This window comes from Mauremys reevesii, linkage group 6 (assembly GCF_016161935.1).
Source record: "Mauremys reevesii isolate NIE-2019 linkage group 6, ASM1616193v1, whole genome shotgun sequence".
Classification (NCBI taxonomy): domain Eukaryota; kingdom Metazoa; phylum Chordata; order Testudines; family Geoemydidae; genus Mauremys; species Mauremys reevesii.
In genome coordinates this window covers 105,651,743-105,678,686 of record NC_052628.1, presented here as the reverse complement: position 1 = coordinate 105,678,686, position 26,944 = coordinate 105,651,743, and the positions used below count along the sequence as shown (strand labels likewise).

At 39.1% G+C, this 26,944-nt stretch overlaps 1 protein-coding gene across 3 annotated transcripts in view; it reads right to left on the bottom strand.

The window, feature by feature from the left end:
- Positions 1 to 3,129: 3,129 nt before the first annotated feature.
- PTPRD (protein tyrosine phosphatase receptor type D) overlaps positions 3,130 to 26,944 on the bottom strand; it is a 1,010,945-nt gene continuing 987,130 nt past the window's right edge. For all 3 annotated transcript variants that reach the window (XM_039543118.1, XM_039543120.1, XM_039543119.1), the window contains 6 exons: positions 26,371 to 26,549; positions 24,879 to 25,005; positions 23,651 to 23,776; positions 17,518 to 17,672; positions 13,852 to 13,987; positions 3,130 to 6,283 (listed from right to left, as the gene is read on the bottom strand). In XM_039543118.1, coding sequence (XP_039399052.1) covers positions 6,215 to 6,283; positions 13,852 to 13,987; positions 17,518 to 17,672; positions 23,651 to 23,776; positions 24,879 to 25,005; positions 26,371 to 26,549 — 792 coding nt within the window. In that variant the 3' untranslated portion in view covers positions 3,130 to 6,214. The remainder of the gene's footprint in view (positions 6,284 to 13,851; positions 13,988 to 17,517; positions 17,673 to 23,650; positions 23,777 to 24,878; positions 25,006 to 26,370; positions 26,550 to 26,944) is intronic.

The window sequence follows — 26,944 nt, the reverse complement described above, 5'->3', positions numbered from 1 at the left end:
AACACGGTTTCTCTTCCTAGCAATCACTGTCCTCCGTTCTTTGTCTCTGAGACAAGAAAGAAAATTATCTTTTTGGAGCTCTCACTCACGTCTTCACTGCATCCTGTAGGCTCTTTCAACCCTTACAGACATGTGAACAGTAATCAATGCAGGATCCACTTTTTAAAAAAATCACTCTCCTATATCTCATAATGCGTACCTGGCAAGTGGATATTGCGCACCCTTCCCTAGTTTTTGTATTGTATGGCCTTACTTGCTTGTATTGAAGATGTCCCAGGGTACATCTGGTCTTTTGTTTTTGATCTCACGTTGTTTCTCTTACAGTTGCTTTTCCCAGGTTATGGACTCAGAATTTTTCAATACAGTGAAAAAATCCCCTCCTTTAAGTTTAAGAGAACAGTGAAATTATTATTTTGTCCTGTGCTGAAGGTTGGTCCAAACATTTTCAAAATTTCCAATATGATGAATTATTTTCTGAATTTTACCAAAAAAGGTTAAAAAAAAAAAAGTCAATTTTTTTCAGCCAGTTATTGAGCTGGTTAAAAAATTTCTAAATTCAAAATTTTTTGCAAAAAAAAATCAGGTTTTTTTTGTGCAAATGTTATCTCTCTTTTTGACCAGTGCTAGTTGTAGTAGTCTAAAGTTTGGTTGAACTTGATTTGTTCCAGTGTCTTCTTTTGGTCATTAATATCCTCCTAATATTCTTCACCAGTACTCTTTCAACACTCTGCCCATATATTCGCCAGTTCTTTTTATTTTCCCTAAAAAATTGGGGCGGGGCAAGAGGGGTGGAGCAGGAGACAGAAATTCAATCTCTCTCTTCAAAATCAGTACAGAGGCTGTGTTCTACAATTAGTTAGATATTCATTCCAACCAGAAGGAAAAACAGAAAAATCTGGAAACACAAATCTTCATGTATTATCAAAAGGAACGTGAGCACAATTGAGTTTGAATGTTGTCGGTTACAGATTCTGATATTAATGGAGTTTCTGAGTTTGTTGCATTGATTTCTGGTTTTACTCCACAAAAGTATTTTTTAAGAACAAGAAAATATTAGTTAGGACAACTCTTACTAAAACCCATTAACTTGACTTAAATTACATCAGAGGGTATACTGCCAAATCTTGATAACCTTATTTGCTTTTTATTCATCCTTAACTTAGACTTCCTGTGAAGACATTAAGGGCCAGATCCAAAGCCTTCGCAAGTCAATGGAAGGGCTCTTTCTGATTTTACTAGGCTTTGGATCAGGCCTTTAAAAAGAACAATATAAAGTATGGAAGAGTTTAGGAGATTATTTACAAAAAATCAGCTTAAACACCTTCCATTGATCTCATTTCTACTTGCCCTGTGAAGCCTAGTCAATATTTGTGGTACATAGAAGTCAATGGGAGTCTAGTTAAGTAAGTAAGGGCATCAAAGTTTGCCTTTAGACTGCTACCACAGCTATGAACTAGAATTTAAGCTAAGAAAAGCTAAAGGTCGAATAAACCAGCATTTTGCTAATATAGCAATAAACATTTCCTGCCCAATGAATTCTGTTTTTATACTTAACACTAATCTCTAATACACCATGTTATCGTCGTAACAGAATAATAATTTTAGTGATAATATCTGCCTTTAAAACACTCCCAAAACCACCAGAAAAAAACGAAGCAAAAAAATCCAGAGAGCCTGCTATCTTTTCTGCCACTAACAGTTGAGTAGGAATCTGAGACATGCTCCACAAAGCCTGCAACCATTACACTTTACCATGTTACCTAAATCTTTTTTGATTAAAATAATGCAGATATTTTTCTACTGCTTTGATGGCAGTTTTAGAGACCCATATTTGTACTCAAACAAACAGCAAAACATGGTTCAGTGCAGAGATTCATTACAGAATTGTCAAAACTGCATGCCACCATTCAAATAACCACTTTTAATCCATTCCAGAAATTAAGGTATCAGAATTCATTTAATTCATTCCAGAAATTAAAATATCAGAACTAAATCTTGCCGAGTGGCAAGAACCCACAACTCCCCTAGAATTTGATGAGAATTGCAGATGTCTCATTATCTTTGGATTTGGCTCTAAATATGGGCCAAAGTGTAGTTTTCTTAAGCCAATTGAAGCAATTCCTTAAATACAATGGGGGCAGATGCAAATTTAAGTAATGTAAGTGTTAAAGTCCATGGTACTATGACAATTTATATCAGTTGAGGATCTCCCCCCCTCAAAAATCACCACAGAGGACAACATATTAGCTAACCTGGAAATGCATTTTCCAGTGCTTTGCTAGTAGTTAAGATTAATTACTACTTTATAATGTCAGTTAGACTCCTCTATGACTAATAAAAACCAAACTGTTTTGATTTGAAAAGCTCTGCTTAAGAAAACAAGACCAGGGCTGCATAACACTGACATTTTTATTAGAATTCATTTGTAACAAATGGAACTTGTGTCAGCAAAGAACTGATTTTCATACAGACTTTCTTTCGCCACCAATGTAACGAAGTAAGAAAATAAAAAGCACGCCTTTCATTCTGTAAAACATTTACGCGTACTACTAATTAGAGGTAATTGTATTTTTTTTAACAAGCCATTTTACAAGGTAATTTTTTTTTAATTTTTCAGTCTATGCATCCAAAACGAGAGCAAAGAACACAACTTTTATTATCTTTGTAAAGACACTCCAAGCTTGAATGGCAAAGCCACGTAACAGATGGGGATGACGGGACTTGCAGCCTTCTGATATCTGCTGGAGTATCAGGGCACCCCAAACGAAAAAAAAAAACAATCAACCAACCAACAAAAACAAAAACAAAAAAAAGAAGAAAAATAAAGAAAAAAAAAGGAAGGAAGGAAGAATAAAAGGAAAAAAAAGCTGTTGCATTTGTTGCTGTTGCAAACTCCCCTCCCCATTTTTACATGTTCTGTGTTATTTACATACACATAAGTGGATTTTCATAAGCAGTTTCTTACAGATGGGTTCAAGTAATAACATTATTGGGTGTAGAATCAATAGGGCAGTGCATAGTACAAAGGTATAGAAAGTGCAGATCTCCCTAGAGGGCCCTCCCTTCCCCCAGCCAGCCTCTCCATTGTCTAACCATGCAATCATTTTTAAAAAAAGAGCTAAAATAAAGTTCTGTACAAATCATTTTTATATATTTTGAGTCTTTTTTCCATTGTAACTAATTACAAAATTATACATAACTACACATACATAGGTAAATAATAGCACCGTACTGGTTATGCTGATGAAATCAATTCTAAGCTTGGAAGATTATGGTAAATGCAGATAAAGATGCTTCTTCTTTAAATTAACTATAGAATGACTATACATTAGTGTACAGAAAGTGGAATGCACATCAATGATGCTAACAGTTATCTTTAGAAACAACTCCTCAACAGCAAGATTCCTGGAATATTTGCAGTCTCATTTGTCCTACAATACTTTCCCTCACTATTTATTTCTGATTTTTCCCCTTTTTCTTTAGAATTTGCAAAAGTTTCATGGAGAGAAGCCTCTGACCTGTTAACAGCTCTGGTGTGCAACAGCCCTCCCTAGTCTGTGCTTCTAAAATGGTGTGTATATCTGACTACATTTGGCTAAAAGAACATGACTGCACTACGTAATCTGGCACTTTAATAATTCTTCAAAAGATACAAATCAAAAAGAAGAAAAAAAGAAACATAGTGCACATTCTTCTCTGGTTCTGATATAAGTTAATGAATTTCGTTCTTGAGGTAGCCTTCTATAATACTTTTATTATTATTATTATATATATATTTATATTTGTTTTTTGTTTTGTTTTGTTTTTTTTTCTACAAAAGTGCTCAAATACAATGCTTGCTAGTGTTTGGTCTTTCATACATTTCTTTCTACTAGTGATGGGAAATATGGAAGAAAAAATAAATCCTGTATGTTACACCAACATAGCTGAACTATACGTATGGTTCTTAACTGACACCTGAAAGAAAGAGTTCCTTTGATTTTTGTGTGCTAACATGGAACAAGGCATGACAGAGACCTGGGCCACTGTAAATGGCTTCAGCTAGAGTCTCAGAAAATATTTAACATTGTTTAAAGAATTTTTTTCTCTCAAATGGAAATCTAAAGTCATTTTAAAGCATATTCTGAGGGCTAAATCCTGCTTGCCTTACCCATACTAACGCTCCCATTGCGACCAATAATTTGACTTCAGTGGGCCTACTGACGTGTACAGTGAGCAGGATTGGAAAGGAATGATGCATGAGTACTGCTAACAACAACTACTACTTACTACTAGTGCAGTCCTACATCTCCGCAATGGCAATACTGTAATCATCAACACTGTGGTTTATGAGAGCCAATTTGGAAGGAACCTTAAAGTAGTGGGCATGTCTGTTGTTGGAGTTATGAAAGGATAAAGGGCCCTAACTACCCAAATGTTTTGGGCTTGCATTTATTAACATCCCATATTCGGTTAAAAACCAGGAATGCGTATTATTCAAAGTGTTTTTGTACATGTGCTAAAAAGATAATGCTTTAATTGAAAAGAGTAGCAAAGATATGAAGTAACTAATGTAAATACAGACATAACAAAACTTAAAGATATGCTATCAAAATAGGCATCAAATATAAGGCACTCTAAATGTGAAATAAAAATAAAAACCAGCATCTCTAAATAATGCTGTATGCCACAAAATATTTCTAGTTTATTAACAGAGCAACATGAGTTTGGCTTTGCCCTGTTACACATCCTAAATGCAAATTTCATAGCACATACTATAGACAATATATGACTGAATATACTTTTAAACATCTTGATAGCTATATTACAACATTCTCCCCTCCTAAAGGGATATGCACTGACCTTTTCCACATGCACACCTCCTATACTTAATAATATGGTTTGTTATTGCACTATAGTGTTACAAATATTGAACTTCACTGGAAGCCTCAACCACATAATGTGTATCTTTGTGTGACTGTGTCTATATAAACAATCTTTTTTTTTTTTTTTTTTTGAGTCGGGGTGAGGGTCAAATATCACTGATGTGCATTCCTCATTTCCCTTCTTACCAAAAAGCTATGGACTTTGGAAATGCAGAGATGTTCAAAAAGTACCATATGGGTTGAATGTAGTATTCTGGAAAACTTTCCCACCACTTCAATAAATCCAAGTCATGGAAGAACTGATGCATCTATGTGTATCTGTCTATCTGTCTGTATATCTGTAGATATATCTAGAGATAGATATGGATAGAGAATTATAAAGAGAGCAGTGTGTGTGTGTGTGTGTGTTAGTAGCAGCTTTATACTTTGCGCCTCCCTGTTGATTCCAAAAGAAACCAAAAAAGCCCCACTTTGATTAACTGATTAAGAGTATTTCTTTTTAAAATAAAAACAAAATTAAACCAAACTGTAATATCTAAGAAGAATGTGGTACTGTAGATAAATATAGGACTGCACAAAAATGTGCAAATTTTCAAATTATTTAACATTTCTACAGCAAGATATTACAGATAACAGTTCTACAGCTTAAAAAAATCTACAATTCTGAAACAAAAAATGAACAGTTATGCAACTTTTTTTTTTAAATTCACTTCATCAAATGATAAACTCTTGTTAAAAAAAGGAAAAAGTTTACACAGTTAAAAATGAAGCACAGGTCAGCAGTATCTTTACAATACTAAAAAACTAAATCAAGGACTTTCTTTTTAAACATTCCCCCATTTCCCCTAAAGTGTTATTATGAGCATTATGGTGGGAAGGGGTGATGTTGAAGCAAAGAGTCCGTTTTGTTTTAAGAAGCCAGGTACCGGCCTTTTAACAAACATCTTGCACTGAATTGCAGTACTCTCAAGATTCATCTTTGCAACAATCATGCAATCCTGAACAAGATGATGGTTCTTTGCAATAATTTCCTCTTCCCTTTAATTTCAACCAAAGTTGAATCCTTGAGGTATCTGTAAATGAGATCCTTCAGACGCCTCACCAGTCAGGATTCTTTTATTATATTTCTGGTTAGGTTATTAAACTGTGAATTCTTGGTCCACCTGGAATAGTTCTTGGGTTGTTTTGTGTGTGTGTGTGTGTGGTTTTTTTGTTTTTTTTTAATATTCCCACTAATTGGTCTTTAGCTAGGAGTTAAGAAGTACTTCTCAAGCACACTGTATGGCTCAGAAGAGGCTCTCTGGATCTTAAAGGGCCTGCAGTAAAAATCCAGGATGGGTCAGGGGGGTTTACGTTGCATAGTGATCAAAGCTGCCCAGATATTCCAGTGCGGCTCGATAGCCAAACTGGTATTGATCCTGGAAGAAAAAGAGAGAGAGAGAGAAAATATAAAAACCTCTTTGTTGTTTTTTCATTTAATCAGAAGCTCTGTGAATACACTATATCCCACAGAGGCCACAGCAGTTCAGTGATATCCTCCTGCTGACATCAACAGAACACACTGGTTTGAGTTACAGTAAACAAAGATGGGCTGAGATGCTCATTGAATGCAATAACATTTTCCTTAGATGGAGCCTGCTTATTTGTGATGCGAATATATATTCATTTACTGAGCGTTTGTTGCTCTGAATGAGTACAAGAGGATTAGCAGAAAGCTTTTTGTCTAAGGGGAGTGCATTAAGATTTACCTTTTGCATTATTTCATACTGTTTGAGACTTGCTAATAAAATGTTCAAATAGCATCTCAGTGAATACGACTAATATGCTAAAACACCATATTCTGGTCTCAGTTCCTCCCAGCCCCGGTGTGGGGTGCTGCACACATAAACACAAGGTAAAATAGCCTGTCAGGAAGCACAGGGGGATCCAATCCTGCCTTGTTGTATAGTTACCAAATTATTACTGCCCAACGGCAGGAATTAGGGGCTCAGAGAGGAATGTGAAGTTAAGCACCTGATTAACATGGTGCAGCTTATACTTCACGCCAAGTCTCACGTGACCTACATCCATTTTTATCTTCTGCATCTGAAAGTAAAGGTGTGGAAGTGCAGAGGGCTTGAGGTTTACTAACACTCAGTGTGAGTGCAACTCCTAGCACTTCATCTCATTTGCACACAGTAGCAGTCTCTTTATGTTGGAGTGCAACAAACTTGCACACCTCACTTAATGTGAAAGAACAGAAGTTGTTTCTTTAAGACCTCCAAAATACGGAAGCCGCCTAGGGGACTCTTTCATGTGATGCTACAGTCTTGCAGCCCTTAGGATCTGGGTTTCATTTCACTCAGATCACAATTCAATAGCTTCCATTGGACCAGCAGTCCATATCATAACACACCCACTTCAGTTTATCTAATTTGCCATGATCATTAGTGGCTCCATTCTGCAAGGTATGAGTATTCTGGCCATGATCCTGCAAAGTACTTAAGCACATGATTAACTTTAAGCATAGGAGTAGCCAAATTGACGTCAACAGGACTAATCATGAGCTGGATGGGGACCTGAGTGCTCGGCATCTTGCAAGATTCAGCCCTAGACTTCTGTTCTGTTCTGTTCTGGATAAAATTAACACAGTGCATGGAAGATTTCTACTTTCAGTCTGGAGTGGAAGCACATCATCCACAAGTAAGCTAAAGTAGAAAGAGGGAAAGTATATACATTGCACAGCCCAGCATTGTATTTATGTGGACTCCACAAAAGCTTATTTTTCTATATGCAAATTTGTTTATAGGAACCAATGGGACAGAAAGTAGATATTTTTCATTTTGCTTAAATGTACATTTTCTACAGCAATAAAGGTAATGGAAAATAAATGGAGTTTACTCTTCAATTCTGTCTCAGTGAGTTACTTGGCTAAGTGATAAAACTTTAAAAATGGTCTAATTTCATTTAAAGAGCTGCAGCGACACAGGAGCCAGCAAACAGCGCTGTGAACAGGGGAGTTTGAGTGGGACTTCTGTTGGAGGAGAAGGTATTTGTAGCTATTTGTATTTGTATGTGTGGAGGCTGGTAGGGGCATGTGCTGGGAAAGAAGCTGAGCCCTGATTAGGAGGCAGGGCTTCTCTGATTAGGGGTCCTATAAAGGTAGACAGCTACAGCGGCACAGGAGCCAGCAAACAGAGCTGTAAACAGGGGAGTTTGAGTGGGAGTTTACAGGGGGAGTTTTGGGGAAGACTAAGAGAGGTAGGCAGAGGAACACACAGGCTACTGAAGGGAGTGTGCAGTGTTCTAGCAGTGTCTTGGTGCTTGTTGGGGGTTTGTTTTGCTGTAGGTGGTGGTGTTTTGGGTTGGTTTGTGTTTCCCAGATTTACAGGATTTAGGTGGGAAGCCTATGACCAATTCAGAGGCAGCAGTTGTAGTGACCCAAGCAGTGGAAGACACAATGAAGATGACTGGATGTGGAAGCTGCGGCATGTACATGATCCTTGAGGGGGTACCTGAAAAGAGTTTCATCTGCATGAAGTGCCACCTGAAAGAACTGATGGAAGAACAGATCTGAGGATTGGAGATGCAGGTGGAAACTCTGGTCAAGTTTAGAAGGGGGTTCGAGCGGATGATGGAGCAAAGACATGATGAGGCCGAAGGGAAAAGCTCAGACTTGAAGATGGAAGCAGGACCAAAGAACTCTGAGGGGACACTGCGGGGTAAGGAAAGTTGACGGTGGAAGCATGTGACTAAGCGAACCAGGCAGAGGAAAAGACAGGCTAGTGAAGGAGCAATAGAGCTCAGGAACAGGTTTGCGGAGTTGGAAAATGAAGAAGGGGCACAGCAGGTGGTCGCTGAAGGTGAGAGGGCAAGGAAGAAGAGAAGAGCAGCTAGCCCTATAAGGAGAGGGGAAGAGTCAATGGAGATGACACCAAACATGAGCCCCAGGAGAATACGGGATGGGTTGCAGAGGATTGCAAGGGTGAATAGAAATCAAGAGGACTTGCAGCCAGAGGGAAAAGGAGATAGACCAGAGAATTGCACTGTCACTAGGAAAAGGCAGATCTATGTGATTGGGGACTCCTTACTGAGAAGAATAGACGGGCCTGTAACTAGAGCTGATCTGGAGAACAGAAGGGTGTGCTGTCTGCCGGGTGCTAAGATACGGGATGTGGACCTGAGGTTGAAGAGGATCCTAACGGGAGCAGGAAAGAATCTGCTGATTGTCCTTCATGTGGGAACGAATGATACGGCTAGATTCTCACTGGAATGTATCAAGGGAGACTGTGCCAGGCTGGGGGAGACACTTAAGGAAATCGAGGCTCAGGTGATCTTCAGCGGGATTCTGCCTGTTCCTAGAGAAGGCCAACAAAGGTGTGACAAGATTATGGTGATCAACAGATGGCTCAGGCAGTGGTGTTACAAGGAGGGCTTTGGGATGTATAGCCACTGGGAGGAATTCATGGACAGAGGACTGTTCTCTTGCGATGGATTTCACCTGAGTAGGGTGGGAAATAGACTTCTAGGATGGAGGCTGGCACAACTGATTAAGAGAGCTTTACCTATGAATTGTGGGGAGATGGTTGGGAGATGTCCAGCTAATCTACACACCAGATTTTAACATCAAGAGGGAAGAAAACAAAGCAAGAAAGGATACTGTCGTGGGCAGGAGAATGGACATATGGAGGAAGGGTACTGTAGATACAATTCTAATAGGTGATACTGCGGTAGAATGTCTGGGTAAAGAATGTGAGTGAAGCCAAACAGCAAGAATTAAGATATTTGTACAACAATGTGAGGAGCCTAGGAAACAAAATGGAGGAACTAGAGTTTCTGGTGCAGGAAGTGAAACCGGATATTATAGGGATAACAGAAACATGGTGGAATAGTAGTCATGACTGGAGTACAGGTATTGAAGGGTATGTGCTGTTTAGGAAAGACAGAAATAAAGGCAAAGGTGGTGGAGTAGCACTGTATATCAATGATGAGGTAGACTGTAAAGAAATAAGAAGGGATGGAATGGATAAGACAGAGTCTGTCTGGGCAAAAATCACATTGGGGAAGAAAGCTACTAGAGCCTCCCCTGAGATAGTGCTTGGGGTGTGCTACAGATCGCCAGGATCTGATTTGGATATGGATAGAGACCTTTTTAATGTTTTTAATGAAGTAAATACTAATGGGAATTGTGTGATCATGGGAGACTTCAACTTCCCAGACATAGACTGAAGGGCAAGGGCTAGTAATAATAAAAGGGCTCAGATTTTCCTAGATGCGATAATTGATGGATTCCTTAACCAAGTAGTTGCTGAACCAACAAGAGGGGATGCCATTTTAGATTTGGTTTTGGTGAGTAGTGAGGACCTCATAGAAGAAATGGTTGTAGGGGAACAACCTTGGTTCGAGTGATCATGAGCTAATTCATTTTAAACTAAATGGAAGGATAAACAAAATTAGATCTGTGACTAGGTTTTTTTTATTTCAAAAGGGCTAACTTTAAAGAATTAAGGAAATTAGTAAGGGGATTGGATTGGAGTGAAGAACTTGGGGATCTAAAGGTGGAGGAAGCCTGGAATTACTTCAAGTCAAAGTTGCAGACACTATCAGAAGCCTGCATCCCAAGAAAGGGAAAAAAATCATAGGCAGGAGTTGTAGACCAAGCTGGATGAGCAATCATCTCAGAGAGGTGATTAAGAAAAAGCAGAAAGCCTACAAGGAATGGAAGATGGGAGTGATCAGTAAGGAATGCTACCTTATTGAGGTCAGAACATGTAGGGATAAAGTTAGAAAGGCCAAAAGCCATGTAGAGTTTGACCTTGCAAAGGGAATTAAAACCAATAGTAAAAGGTTCTATAACCATATAAATAAGAAGAAAACAAAGAAAGAAGAAGTGGGACCACTAAACACTGAGGATGGAGTGGAAGGTTAAGGATAATCTAGGCATGGCCCAATATCTAAACAAATACTTTGCCTCAGTCTTTAATGAGTCTAATGAGGAGCTTAGGGATAATGGTAGGATGACAAATGGGAATGAGGATATGGAGGTAGATATTACCACATCCGAGGTAGAAGCCAAACTTGAACAGCTTAATAGGACGAAATCAGGGGGCCCAGATAATCTTCATCCAAGAATATTAAAAGAACTGGCACATGAAATTGCAAGCCCGTTAGCAAGAATTTTTAATGAATCTGTAAACTCAGAGGTTGTACTGTATGACTGGAGAATTGCTAACATAGTTCCTATCTTTAAGAAAGGAAAACAAAAGTGATCCAGGTAACTACAGGCTTGTCAGTTTGACATCTGTAGTATGCAAGGTCTTGGAAAAAATTTTGAAGGAAAAAGTAGTCAAGGACATTGAGATCAATGGTAATTGGGACAAAATACAACATGGCTTTACAAAAGATAGATCGTGCCAAACCAACCTGATCTCCTTTGAGAAGGTAACAGATGTTTTTGGACAAAGGAAATGCAGTGGATCTAATTTACCTCAATTTCAGTAAAGCATTTGATATGGTTCCATGCGGGGAATTATTAGCTAAATTGGAAAATATGGGGATCAATATGAAAATTGAAAGATGGATAAAGAACTGGTTAAAGGGGAGACTACAACGGGTCGTACTGAAAGGTGAACTGTCAGGCTGGAAGGAGGTTACTAGTGGAGTTCCTCACGGATCGGTTTGGGGACCAATCTTATTTAATCTTTTTATTATTGACCTTGGGCCAAAAAGTGGGAATGTGCTAATAAAGTTTGAGAATGCCACAAAGCTGGGAGGTATTGCCAGTACAGAGAAGGACCGGGATATCATACAGGAAGATCTGGATGACCTTGTAAACTGGAGTAATAGTGATAGGATGAAATTTAATAGTGAAAAGTGCAAGGTCATGCATTTAGGGATTAATAACAATAACTATTGTTATAAGCTGGGGAGGCATCAGTTGGATGTACAGAGGAGGAGAAGGACCTCGGAGTATTGGTTGATCACAGGATGACTATGAGCCGCCAATGTGGTATGGCCATGAAAAAAGCTAATGTGGTCTTGGGATGCATCAGGCGAGGTATTTCCAGTAGAGATAAGGAGGTGTTAGTACCGTTATATAAGGCACTGGTGAGACCTCATCTGGAATACTGTGTGCAGTTCTGGTCTCCCATGTTTAAGAAGGATGAATTCAAACTGGAACAGGTTCAGAGAAGGACTACTAGGATGATCCAAAGAATGGAAAACCTGTCATATGAAAGGAGACCCAAAGAGGTTGGTTTGTTTAGCCTAACCAAAAGAAGGCTGAGGGGAGATATGATTGCTCTCTATAAATATATCAGAGGAATAAATACCAGGAAGGGAGAGGAATTATTTAAGCTCAGTACCAGTGTGGACACAAGCAAGAACAAATGGATATAAACTAGCTATCAGGAAGTTTAGACTTGAAATTAGACACAGGTTTCTAACCATCAGAGGAGTGAAGTTCTGGAACAGCCTTCCAAGGGGAGTAGTGGGGACAAAAGACATATCTGGCTTCAAGACTAAGCTTGATAAGTTTATGGAGGGAATGGTATAATGGGATAGCCTAATTTTGGCAATTAATTTGTCTTTGACTACTAGCAGTAAATATGCCCAACGGCTTGTGATGGGATGTTAGATGGGGTGGGATCTGAGTTACTACAGAGAATTCTTTCCTGGGTGTCTGGCTGGTGAGTCTTGCCCACATGCTCAGGGTTTAGCTGATCACCATATTTGGGGTTGGGAAGGAATTTTCCTCCAGGGCAGATTGGCAGAAGCCCTGGGGGTTTATCGCCTTCCTCTGCAGTGTGGGGCACGGGTCACTTGCTGGAAGATTCTCTGCACCTTGAAGTCTTTAAACCATGATTTGAGGACTTCAATGGCTCAGAGACAGGTTTGATACAGGAGTCGGTGGGTGAGATTCTGTGGTCTGCATTGTGCAGGAGGTCAGACTAGATGATCATAAAGGTCCCTTCTGACCTTAAAGTCTATGATTCTATGATTCTAAGAGTGTGTGCAGGTGCGTAAAACACTAAGAGTAGGGCTGTCTCATTTTTACTGAACAAGTGTCATTTTCTTAGAGCAAAATGGCAAAGTGCAGGGATCAATATTAAATTTCAAATCATAAACATTTTAATGGTCACTATCAGCCACCCAAGGCTGTAGAAGGTCCTACAAATGCTTTTCCTACCCCCCTTCTCCCTCTTTTTATGGGTCTGATCTGTTGGCTTAGAACTGAGAGTCAAAGGCTCCAATTCATGACATTCAGTACCTTTTAACTTAAGTAGTACTTAACTATATGATTAAAGTTAAGCATGTGCTTACGTGTTCTTTATGAATTGGGATGATTCCTGAATCGGGCCAGGAACAGGCTGGCTAGCCGTGCCCAAGACCTCTCCCTCACCAGACTGCAGAACTTTCACTGACAGTGAGATCACTAACTTTATAGTGTCCCAGGGCAAAAAGTTGTAATCTAGGGTTTTTCCCCCCCACAGGGATGTAATGCTTTCATGCCAAACAGTCAAATTTGTGTTTATATGAAGTCTGGATAACCATAAAAACACTATAGCCTCAATTTCAAGCCACGGGACACATTCTGCCCTCCGAATGAACAGAAGCCAACAGGGTGCACCCACAGGCCGAACTTTGCTCCCTGATTATGAATATAGATTACTAGCATGAAGGAAAAAATCAAAATGACATGGGAAATGTTTCCATATCAAGCTTCTTTTAGAAAATAGGGTCACACAAATATCTTATTCAGTCACCACTAAAATGGACATTTTCCAGGCTGTGGTATTTCCTATCCACAGAATGGGAAATAGCCTAAATGCACTGCATAGACTACATACATAGCTACAGTACTTAAGAAGGGACAGTAAATAGTATACCTCCTATATAAATTCCTGGCTGTGGAAACCTCACTCCCATCACCTGCCATTCCTAACCTTGCATCCACCCAGCCACCTACCCTGACCCAGTCAATGCATATGTATGTTGTTCTTCTCACCTCTGTCTGTACCATGGCTGGCCGTTGTGTCCTTAACATTTTGACTGTCTGGAAGATATCTACAACACCTTCATATCTCATTCTTTCCAACACGATGCTCAGGGTTATGAATACTCCAGTCCTCCCAACACCTGCACTGTTGCAATAAAAAAAGAGTGTTAATTGACAGTTAAAATGTTGAAAGAATTGGCTGATTATTTAGCCGTGGATATGATACACCATATGTACATGGTCATCTACACGGAAAAAGGCTCTATAAATTATACACATTGACAAAGTGACCATTCTCTGGCAAACTCAAATTTGTACTAATGTACTTCCAATGAAAGTTGGATAGTCAGGAAGCATTTTAAGTGATTTTGTTTGTGACCAACAATGTACAGTGGTCAATGTGTGGTAGGGGAAAATGAGAGGGTTCACTGGCCTGCAAATAGTCTAACTGGAAATGAAAAAAGAAATGGAAGCCAGAATTTAGGCTACCTCTCTGTCCTTATCTCAACTTGTTTCGGTCCTGTTACATATGGTATGTGAGATTACTCCCTGTTCTGAGACCCTTGAAATATGCAGGGGTAAGTTAGGGACAGAGCACCAGCCTTATCTTTCAGTTTCTTTGTTTTTATCGTTTAATGGAGAACTTAACATAATTTTCAATATTCTCACAAACAATGTAATATAAATATGGTGTATGTGAAAAAAATATAGCTTGTTTTGAAGAGGAATATTACAATGCTTACTCTTCACGTACAACAAATTTGAAAATGAAACAAAAACGGATGGCTCTTTTAAACAAGTCTGATTGTTTCCAGACCTAGTATTTTTCGACTCTTTATTACTTTAAGACAACTATTTAGAACTTTTTAAACCAGCAAGAGGAGCGAATTAATTCATACTGTTGTGTTCTTGAGAAGTAAGAAAGCATCTGGAGAGTTAGTTAATGAGGAAGACACTGAATAATATGAAAAATCTCCACATTTTCAGATCCTAATTAAGCAGCAAGTGTAACGCTTGGGTAAAGTCTGCAGAAAATGGATGGATTCATTTACTTTGGGCTGAAGCTGACAAGCATATTTAAACAGTGTGGCATCTTTTCACCAAATGATGTTTCGGATTTCTAAAGAGTCATAACAATGATGTAAGTACAAGTCCACAATACCTCTAGCAGCGTTTAAAGACCTATCTCATACAATGTGTCTCAAGCAAAGTGGTGAGTTCAATTCTGCTATGACAGTATATAAAAGGGCTAGCCATGTTATTCATAGGGTCCTCTGTTTAGTAAAAGTCACAGGCCCTTCGGCAGAGTTCCATAACCCAGATAGTTCCTCAGGGTTGGGAAGGATGCTTTTCATTAGGGGCATGCAGTAGAGTTTTAACAGTTAGGGAAGGGGCTCGTAAGTGTTTTATCAGCTAGGAGGAGGCAGGGGGAAGAGTTTATCTTTAAAGGGTTGTGTGTGTTAGGATCGGCCGCAGGGTGGGTAAGGTCTTGGAAATCTGCTGAGAGAGGATGCTGACAAAGAAAGGGGCACATAAAATCACAGGATCCTGTGTGGCCATTAAGCTGGCACATACCTACGTCTCGTCCCAGCGTACACTATTTCTACTGAGCCTTGGATTTCAGGAAAAGTCCTTTGCTGACCTAACTACTTTTTAATTAACTGCCTAATGAGGTTAGAAAGTTTTAAATAGTAACACATTGATTTGTTTGTAAAATTCCTAGAGAAGGAAAAAATCACTTAATGTCAGAGTGGTAGGTAAGTAAACCACAGAACAAATATATAGAAGAGAGAAAAATTACAGGGAACCAGGGAGCAGGAAGTTCAGAGGGTGAGGAATTTCCCTGGTCTCCCCCTTTACAAATAAATCCCCTGAAAACAGGTCAGAATACAGCTCATAAGCATTTTTTATAAGAGGGCTGCAGGGGTGAGATTGAGCTATGTAGCAGTGAAGAGTTTGTAAAGAGGTGGGGTTGAGGTGGGTTTGAAATGCTTCAATTCATATGCACAAGATCTTGATTCTGAATGATTCTAATAATGACAATTTAGATGTCAGCAATGTTAACTATTTTGCTGCTGCTAAGGCATCCAAGAACGAAGAGGTATGATCTTACTGGGCCTGATCCTGTTCTCACTGAAGTCAATGGTGCAACTCCCATTGACTTACAATAGCGCAGGATCAAAGCCCATAATGATCTTCATAATTTATTGTGAGTGGCATCTCATTTCAACATCATGTGTGGGCAGAGCTTGGAAAGAACTTAAAAGGGGCCACCATTTTTTTTTCATCTGAGCCCACATAAGGGGCCAAACATTGCCCACTACTCCTCTGGCACATAAATCCGTAAGTCACCTAGGGTGGGACAGGTCTAATCTTGGAGAGTCTGTGCAAGATAATTCATTACCCCCTACGCACCACTGAACTCTGCTCTGCAGTGCCTTTCTTCTTAGCAATATGTAGCGGGTATTTAGGGACACAGCAAAGGCGGGGTTTAGATGGTCCAGCAGATCCACTAGCTTAAACTTCCTATTTAGGGAAATACAGAGGCCCCAGCTGCTACTAAAGTCCACCAGGGCAGTAGAGCAATTGTGCATCCAGTCTTAACTAAGGGCTGTTGTTAGATTTGGCAGGGGTAGGATATTTCCCTTTCCGTTCTTGTTTCTATATACCCTCTACCAAACCTCTAACTTGGCCTTCGCATGGGAGAAGAGGGCATTATTCAGCCCATAGAAAGAAACTTGCACCTGTATTAATTGCCCCCCATTATATAAACAATACAATTTAAACTATCAAAAATACACTTTAATGTTGCGAAATTAATTTCTAAAATCCTAATGGAATTTATAGAAAGCAATTTATTAAGTAAGAGATCAAAGATAAATATATTATCTTTAGCCATCTGCTAGGGACTTTAGAATATTGTAACCAAAGCAAGTTGGCATAAAATAATAACCCCCCCCCCAGACACATATAATCCTGAGTGAGTGTTTCTATGGCCCTGATCCTGAAAGCTGCTGTCATCCTCAATTCACTTATAAAAGGAACTGAGGGTATTCAGCACCTCCTCAGAGGGTAGGCTCTACATTCTGAGCTTTTAGCTGACCAGTCAAAAAACACTGACTTTACTGTGGACACAGTCTCTGAATGCGATGGTTACAATTACACTGGATTGTCTAATGTAGAAACCATTTTTCTTTGGCCTATTTTGATGATTATACCCAGCCTGCTACTCAAGGACATCTAGCACGTTTACCGGTAATGATCACCATCACCATAATGGCCTCATTGCTAATTACTATTGAAAACACAATCAGGTACATCACTCTATAAGGCATTTCCCACTGTGTGCTGAATGCAGCATAGACCAGGGTTGTTTTTATCCTGTGGCAAAGATCATTTGTAAGGAAAAAATCATGTTTCCTCTTATTTCAGTGGCACCTTTAGTGTCAGAATGGAATTTCACCACAAAATAGTTTCAACATTACTGAAATATAGGGGATAAAAGGGATTTGCATTAGATTGTTTTATTACATTTCTGATAGTTCATCTGGGAAGTCATTCCATTCATCTCTACACTTTCACACCAATTAGCTAACCCCTAAAGTCAACTTTGAAACTTAAAATATCTTCTTAATCAAGAAAAACAATCAATCTGCACTGAGGGTTTTTACTTACCTACAATGAACAGAGATCGGTCCATCCTGACCAAACTGCTCTTTTGTTTTATGAACTTGGCCTATGAAGTCAATAAATCCTTCTCCAGACTTTGGCACTCCTTGTTCTGGCCAGTCAGTGAACTGGAATTGCCTCACTGTTCGGGACTGGCCATCCTTTAATGAAAGACATACACAGTATACCACGAAAGAATGTTCCAGGAGTTGAAAGTCAGTCAGTCAGTCAGCAAACCATAACAGCAATTTTGAAAAATGTACATTTGGAGGGGAAAAAATATGCAAAGAGCAAAGATGGCTAATATCACATTTACTAAGATGCTTCCAATCACAATGCTGATGAGCTTGTGTTTTTCCTCTTGTTTTGCAGTTATTCCACATTGACATAAAAGGGCAATTTCATTAACCACAACAATGCTCAAATTACTCTCAGCATTGGCTAGAATATTGTCTGACATTTAGATCCTGGGAAAAGAGAGTTTGAGGACAAGGGAGTTGGGAGCTAGTTAACTGGTGGGATTTTTTTTTAAATTAAATGCTTGTGAGAAGTTCTGGATTTATAGCCCACAAGATTCAAATGCTCTCTTTATTTGGGGAAGTTCTATGGCCTGTGTTATACAGGAAGTCAGATTAGATGATCACAATGGTCCCCTCTGTCCTTGGAATCCATGAAAAGAGGTACAGGATGGCCAGCGGCAGTGCAAGCTTCCCCACGCTACCTGGCCAATATGCTTCAACCTCTGCTTTGCTGGGCCATCTCTACAGAAGGTAGTTCATTCCCATTCAGTCCTCTCATTCTCTGCTAAAGAGACCACTAAGAATGCCAGGTTTCAGAGTAGCAGCCGTGTTAGTCTGTATCCGCAAAAAGAACAGGAGTACTTGTGGCACCTTAGAGACTAACACATTTATTTGAGCATAAGCTTTCGTGGGCTACAGCCCACTTCTTCGGATGCACAGAATGGAACATATAGTAAGGAGATATATATACACATACAGAGAACGTGAAAAGGTGGGAGTTGTCCTACCAACTCTAAGAGGCTAATTAATTAAGAGAAAAAACTTTTGTAGTTATAACCAAGATAGCCCATTACAGACAGTTTGACAAGAGGTGTGAGAATACTTAACATGGGGAAAAAGATTCAGTGTGTGTAATGGCTCAGCCATTCCCAGTCTCTATTCAAGCCTAAGTTGATAGTGTCTAATTTGCATATTAATTCAAGTTTAGCAGTTTCTCCTTGGAGTTTGTTTTTGAAGTTTTTCTGTTGCAAAATTGCCACCTTTAGGTCTGTTATTGAGTGGCCAGAGAGGTTGAGAATGCCGGTTGTGATAGTTTTCTTTTGTGATGTGGACATCTGTCTATTAGGAGCCAGAATGAGACCACCAACTCATTTCACATACACTAAACATCCACTGACTCACAATGATTATCAGTCACTAGCAACTTGGACTGGACTTAAACTAATGACGCAATAGATAGAAGATTCCATCTCTCATTACAAATCTACAGGAGCTATCCATGCCTCTGTGGTTACTTTTTTAATTCAAGATTAGCATTATTGCTTATTAAAGTTGCATATACTGTAGCATTCTTACTTCTGGAATAAAGCCACAAGTATTGAAGTCAAATGTAGACTTCACTTCATGTTTAATGCCTGGTTAACATTTAAATGGCTAGTAAAGTAAGTGCAAAATGCAGTGTAACACAATACTAGGGAATACAGTTGTTTTAAACATTCAGATGTTGTGCTTGCTGATTTTGAACACTGTCAATCTGTATAAATTGTGACTTTTAAAAGGATTGACACACATTGAGCTATTGCTGTTAACCTTCATGCCTTCTGGACACCTTACACTTCCTGAAGGCATCCACTTTTCTGCCATGAAAACAGAAATAACATATGCCATGTCACCATGCCTTTAGGCTGTAACTGTGGCATTGTACGAGGAGAGGAAAGAGAAAACTAGCACCAGATGTCATTTCTTCAAAATGGTCTTTTACAGAGTGAAACCAATGGATCATCTAAACAATTATGGGAACCCCCCCAAAAAGCAGATTGGAAGGTAGAGGCCAGAGGAGTTTTCCACCAAAATATTTAGCCATGCTTGCTCTGACAACTGAAATATAGGTCATTTAAAAAATTTAACAAAACAAAAAGCAATCACTTGTTCCTATTTTTCTTCTAGTACTTTGGGGCTTTCTACCTCTCAGGTCTACAAATGTGTGGGAAAAACAGGGAGCTTCTACACAGCGCTCTCACTAAAATCCAGTGAAACAACAAAGATGTTGTTTAAGCCTGACTCACCAATCCTTAGTGTTCTCCTCAAAAAACCTCAGTGACAATGAGCTCTCTAGTGTTGAAGAATTTGTTTAATCCAATTTAAATAAATGCATATTTCAAAAACTGCACACGGTGAGCACAATTTGTGTGGTTTTTTAGAGCACTATACCCCTTAAGAAGCCCAACTTAAGCTATTTGCTAATGTTTCTTACTAAAATGTCATTTTCCCAGGATAAAACTCTCTTCCCTTGTAATGGCCTCCATGGTATCATTCCTCCCTCGAAAGACGCACTACAATGTACCCTCCAAAGCCACTATAAGCGCAGTTCCATAAATCAACTGGCAAGAGGTGCTCTAGCAACAGAATGGCTCACATTCTCTCGAGCAAACAAGCGAACAGAAAACCTCCTATGTGACACTTTGGCAACATCCTAGCTATCGCAGGTGCCAACTTTGTCATTTCCCAGAGGTGCTCAATACCCACCCCCCACCCTCCACTCCATCCTTTCCCCGAGACTCCACCCACCCCCACTCCACCCCATCCGGCCTCTTCCCATCCCGTTCCACCCCTTCCCCTGAGCGTGCCCTGCCCCCAGCACCTCCTGAACGCTGCTGAACAGCGGATCGCAGTGGGCAGGAGGTGCTGGGAGGGAGGGGGAAGAGCTGATGAGCAGGGCCGCCGGTGGGTGCTGAGCACACACTATTTTTTCCCTGTGGGTGGTCCAGCCCCGGAGCAGCACCCATGGAGTTGGTGCCTATTCTAGATATCAATTAACAAGGGAGACAGCAGTCCTTTAGTGTTCCTGTGCTTAGGAAGCATCTGCTGGACCAACATTATCTTTAAATTTAAGACAAAACTCTGCTCAGGCAGTGGCTGGAAAGATCACTAATTTCTATCTCTATATTGTGAAACATTCTTGTCAGTAAAGGTTTAACTTTAAAGGGGCCTGTCTGGGACAAGAGTCTGTAAAACCTGTTCCTATCCTGCTTTAACAGCAATTAACAGAACTTACATGTTATTTAATGATTATACCATAGTTTATAAAGTCACTCTGATGATTTAGACTAGCAGGAAAGTAGATTGGGAACGGATCTACAATCTCTTATGTTATCTCTTCCCCATGCTGCTGGCATTATAAATGGTGTGGCTTTTTTTTAGTGAGATATCTCTCCCTATAGCAGTCAAGTTCCAAGTATAAAATTTTATTAAAATCTTTATTTAAAAATATTTGTAACAGTTTACATAGACAGAGTAAAAAGTGCTGTTTTCAACACACAAACATTCAGATTGCTGTGTTGAGCAAAAGAGGTCTAGGTTACTTTTAATGTGTAACCCTACTGATTGACTGATCATTTGGACTTCTATTTTGCCTCTCACCAGGGCTATTCAACTGCCTTTCAATGAGCTTATAGAGTATATAATGCTCTCTTATAGATATCACTAATAGCCTAGTGCTGCATTAAACTGCCCCAAGTTGATGATCCTCATAGTTTACAGAGACAGTGGGTATAAAGCAGTTAGAAATCATAGACTGGAACAGTTATGGAGGTTACCTGGACTTTATGACAGTTCACCTTGCAATACAGTGATAACACCTACAAAAGCAGCATACCAGACTGCTGATGATATTATCAACTTACAAAAGACATTACACATCAAAGGGAGGAAGAATGGTAACAACAATAAAGTGTTTATTCTGCTCTGGATATGCCAGTGATTTAGTTACATAAATTCCATTATCGTTAGTGTAAATTAGTCATGTAAGCACTCCATACAATGAAAAAAGAATAGGTCTGATTTTAGTATGTGGTGAGCACCCACAACTTTCAGTGAAGTCCGTGAGAGCCGCAGGTTCTCATCACCTTGGATAATCAGACCATATAGCTCTCTAAGATTGTCAGTTAATCATTTAACACAACTGGAACCATTAGGGCAATGCCGTCTTCAAAACTAGGGAAACATTAAGGGACTCTAGAGTGGTACAACAGGATTGGTGAGGCGTACTCCTCACAGGTTAAAGCAATGAACTTTTTAGTAGGTGTGTTAATACTATGGCGAGGCAAGCTATTTGTGGCATACAAGTTATTTGATAACTTTTGCCCTTTTATCAATTTGCAAACTAACTACTAATTTTTACAAACAATGTGTTTGTTAACTCGAAACTCTTTGATGAATACCATGTGAATGCATTTTATCCTGGGGATTGTTTGCAAATGATCCTCTTCAGCTACATCTTTGACTCTTTGCTACTCACTGTCTGTAATGTGTGACTGGATACCCATGTCACTTGCATATATTCCAGTTTAGGAGGAACAGAATGATTTTACTAACTATCTACAAAGGAGGTCACCTTGCTATGAGCCACTCCTTCTCCGGCTTTGTTACCTAGAGATGGGTCATTTATATGAACCTCACTCTATTTTGGTAGTTCACATAAAGTGGTAACCAATCCAAACTGTGCCTGTTTTTGTCTTTGCTAAGTCAAACTCCAGCCTCTTTAGCCCAATACTAGTCTTAATGTTCCCTGTGGTTAGTGAAAATGCCATTTAGCTAACTGCAACAAAGAGTCCTGTGGCACCTTATAGACTAACAGACATATTGGAGCATAAGCTTTCGTGGGTGAATACCCACAAGTGTTTCGAGTGACTAATCTACCTTTATCTGTAGCCTATGTTAGCATCAGCAACCTAGTCATAATAATAGAAGGAAATCATAGATTCACGGATTATAAGGCAGAAGGGATCAGTGTAATCATTTAGCCTGACATCCTGTATAACTCAGGCCATAGGACAGCCCTGAATTAATTCGTGTTTGAACAAGAGCATATCTTTTAGAAAAACAGCCAATCTTGATTTAAAAATTGAAAGCGAGAGAGAACCCACTTGGTAAGTCATTCCATTGGTTAATTAACCTCACTGTTAGAATTTTGAATGTTATTTCTATTCTACATTTGTCTAGCTTCAACTTCCAGCTATTGGATCATGTTATTCCTCTCTCTTCTGGATTGACGCGCCCATTATCAAATATTGGTCCCCTATATATGTAATGTCTAATTTCTTGGGTATGGATCTGGAGCTCTAAGTGATTTTATTTCTTGAAAGTACAGCATCCTGCTATGTTGCTGCAATCAACAGTATTGCTACAGTGCTTCCAAAAATGGAGCAGGGTAGGGGTTTCCCTACCATACCATGTGAAGTGTTAGAAATGACAGTATGAGGATTGGCAAAGATATTCCTATAAAAATAAGTTTATATGCAGTTAATTTTCCATCAATGCTGAACCTTGGACTCAGCAGTCCAGATAAGGAATGCATAATGCAAATTAGCAAACCAGGGTCATGGCTGTGTAGCTCTTCTCTGCAGACACATTAGAACGCTAAAGAGTAAGCTATGCCAAGAATCAAATTATAATGTGCAAAGCTTGTCAACTTTTCTTAAGAATGCTGTTTGCTCTGCTGTTTTTAAATCACACCATATTAACCTTCAAGCATGCATGACCTAAAGAGCTGTGCAGAACAACAACATATTTACAGCCTTAAGTGATGAAAATTCCAAAAATAAGTATCAAGCAGGGTCTGGAGGAAGAAATGAATGGGAACATGGCCTTCTAATCAGCTAATGCTTTTCAGCACAAACACATACACAGAACTTTCCAAAAGTTGTGCTGCCCAGATGTTATGTTTGAATTACAGCCAGTTGTTCTCTTACAAGGTTGTTATTATCTTTCCCTTCTCTTTGGCTATTGCTTAGGTCTGGGAATCAAGAATGTCCCTAAGGCATTGCTAATAAAAAAGAAAAGGGAAGAGACTGGACTCCTTATAAACATATAGAAAACAGAATTATGTTGAGCTAACTTACCCTGGCATCTGTGACCTTGAATTCCCTTAGGATATACTGTGGCATGTTGTACTCTGCCATGGGATCCACCACAAAGTACTGATATCTGGCTGAACGCTCTGCTGGCCAGTACTGGTGGCATTTTTCCTATTTAAAAAAAAAAGTCCAGTTCCGTGTTACAAATGACCATGTCTTCATCACTGAGGATTGTTATAATCTGTTTTAATTATAGCAAATTCAGTGCTCATGAAGAACGCCATTACTAACAGAACTAAAACCTAAATTCTTCTATTTGTCCATAAAATAGATACAGCTCTGGCATGTGTCATTGCCAGTGTCTCCAAACTGCCCTGTCGCCGGGCTGTGGCATCAGTCACAATGCTGAAAAACGGTTTTGTCCCACCAACTTTCAACACTGTGAAGAAGGGCTGCTGCTGCCACCTGGGGCTTTAGTATCAGTTTTGATGGCAGTCTCAAGCCACACCAGTGACACCAGCCCACTAAGAACTAGACTTAGATCGGCCACTAGCCTTTTTTTTTTTTTTTTTTTTAATTTAACTACTCTGTTTCTTATATTTTCCAATAAATAAAAATTTCTGAAAAGGAATGAAAAAGTTATCTTCAGGCCTCCAGTTCACAGGTCCGCAATGAACTCAACATATAGCTTCTGAACTGCTCCCCACACACCAGTTGATTTTTTATAAAAAATGATCACATAGTGCCTCAAAATCTGCAAATCTTGGTGATTTCAGTTCATAAGGGTATTCAAATCTTAAGGCCATTTTTCCTTTCCTTCCCTTCATTTGCCTCAAGCGCCCCTTGGCCTCTGAGGATCTAGCCTTTTATAGCTATTATGAATTCCCTGCGCCATCTAGTCTTCCAAATATAAAGCCTGATTCTGATATCACTTACCATACACCAAGATTATTATACTGGTACAATTCTACCATTTCTGTAAACTAGTTCAATCCTTCTATTATACCAAGAGGAAGCTTAATGAGATTTAACACTGTAAACAAGCTGCTGAATCTGCAAAGGTCAGCATAATAAGTACACAGGAAAAGTTGGGATGTAAAGAAACCCAGAAATGGAACAGCTAAGACTTTTAGTCTCTCGTGTGATGATTTAATTTTATTGTTCAATACGATCACTGATCTTTATCGCTGATCTTTACTTTTTGGAGATTTTATAGGAAGGTGTGAATTCTCCTAAAGAAACAAAGTTTAAAGGCTATTAAAACAATACTCACTCTGCCCATTTCTCGCAGTTTAGTAAGCATGACTACGATTGTGGAGTTATGCTCCCAGAGCATCCTCCAGAAATCTTCAGTTGTCTCTGCCAAAGGTCCCTGTGTAGCTATGTAAGCTTTTTGTTGCCTACATCAAAAACAAGGGGAAAAACCCAAAGTGATGACACTCAAATGCTCTCTGTTTATATGTAAACATTATATTGAGACAATATAAATTTGAGGAAAAGTAAGGACAAGATATATATTATTAATGGTAAGCACGTTAAAAACCTATTAAGATTGTTTAATCAAACAATGGCATTTTTTATTTTTAGAACTTTGTGAAGGAAATTGCTCTGTTAATATTATGATGTATGTCTTTATCATTATTATTTAAATTTTAATGCAACTCTAATAGCTCAATTTTGTGTGTCATAAAAAGCACTTAGGAAACACTTAGTTGTGCTTCTTCATTTTGTAGAAATGACTGTCGTACAATCTATTAGGTTTATGAATTATAGCACCACGCAGCTTCTTTATTAACTCATTCAACAGCTTAATGCCTCCAGCAAAAGTGGGGAGGGTGCAGAGACAAACCCCCCCTAAGAGTCATGTGGGCTTCCACACGTGGTCTTAATACTGCCCTAACTAATGGCCATTGTTTCCTTCCACAGGTGGAGGGCGCCAAACTGCCAGAATCCGCAGTGAGGGAGTGGTGCATAGAAGGGGCAGCTATGATTCTGAGAATGCTTCCTTTGCCGCCTGATCTCACAGGAACCCCTCTGGCTCCATGAAGATTTAAGGATGGAGACAAAAAGAAGCCATTCTCTGTAGCATGCTGACTCAGTGGATAGTCAAACATATTGGAGTGGAAGTTAGTACTACTCCAAGCAGCATTAGCATTTACTGCATCCCCTTCATGGCTTGTGCAATGAAGCCGTTGGATTAATCAGCCAATGACAGCTGGCTCCTGAGGAAACGTTGTAATGGTGGTAGATCAGGGGAGGGTTTGGAAACTGTGTGTGGGTAATGGCTGCTTTGGTGCAAGGCCTTGGCCTTAATGGGTTCACAACAAGATCCACACAGATCTCAGGATATCTGCTGCTTTAGGTGGATAAATCCTCTGTCTTTTCTTTCCCTGCCTCTCTTAATGGAACACTCAGGAAAAAATTGAGGTCCCAATTTAACTATGTGTTTAAGCAGAAGACTAACCTAGCACATAAGCAATCCCTTTGACTTATGAGTACTCCTGTGCTTGAAGTTAGGCATGATTATTAAAACAGAGTTCTCTGCCAAAAACAGTTTTTCCTGCATAGTGAGGTGCATAGAAGTGAGAAAATAGTTCCGTGCCTATTATTCATTAATTAAAAATGAAAACCAACATGGAATGGTGTCACGTATACAAACAGTGCTGTCCTGAATTTTGTTGCAATTTACTGTCACTATATAAATGTATATGTAAACTTTGTAAAGTTTTAAACAGTTCACATCACAACACACCAACATTTAGTACCTGTATCCATCAATAAAACTGGCATTGATATAATCAGAGCCTTCTACTCCTCGGATCGGCTGCAAACATACCCTCGTTGATTCATATGGCATAATATTAACAAGGCGATTTTTGAATTTATTACATGGAAGATTGGCACTGATGAATCTTGAAGTATGAGCTTTAGAGCTAGCCAGACGCTGTTGAACAGAGAAAAATATATTGAGGAAAAAAATATGACAAAACTCAACAATTTCAGTGTCTGATTTCTGATTTGATTATCTCTGTTTTGGCTGATTAAAAATTCTGTTAATTTTAAATGGTTACTTTCCTACATTCTAATTGTACTAACTAGATATTTACAATCTGCTTTTTAATGCCATGATATATCTTTAACATTCTATTTATACTTAAGAAAAATATTAGAAATATTAAATACCATGAACATGAATAACAACCTTTCTTAACAATAAAGGAAAAGCTCTATGGAAGATACTTGTCTGGATACTAATCAGGGTTAAAAAATTCTGTGTAAAAATGTAAACTTCTTTTTCAAAATACCAGCCCATAATTGTAAAATTCTAGCCTCAGGAAA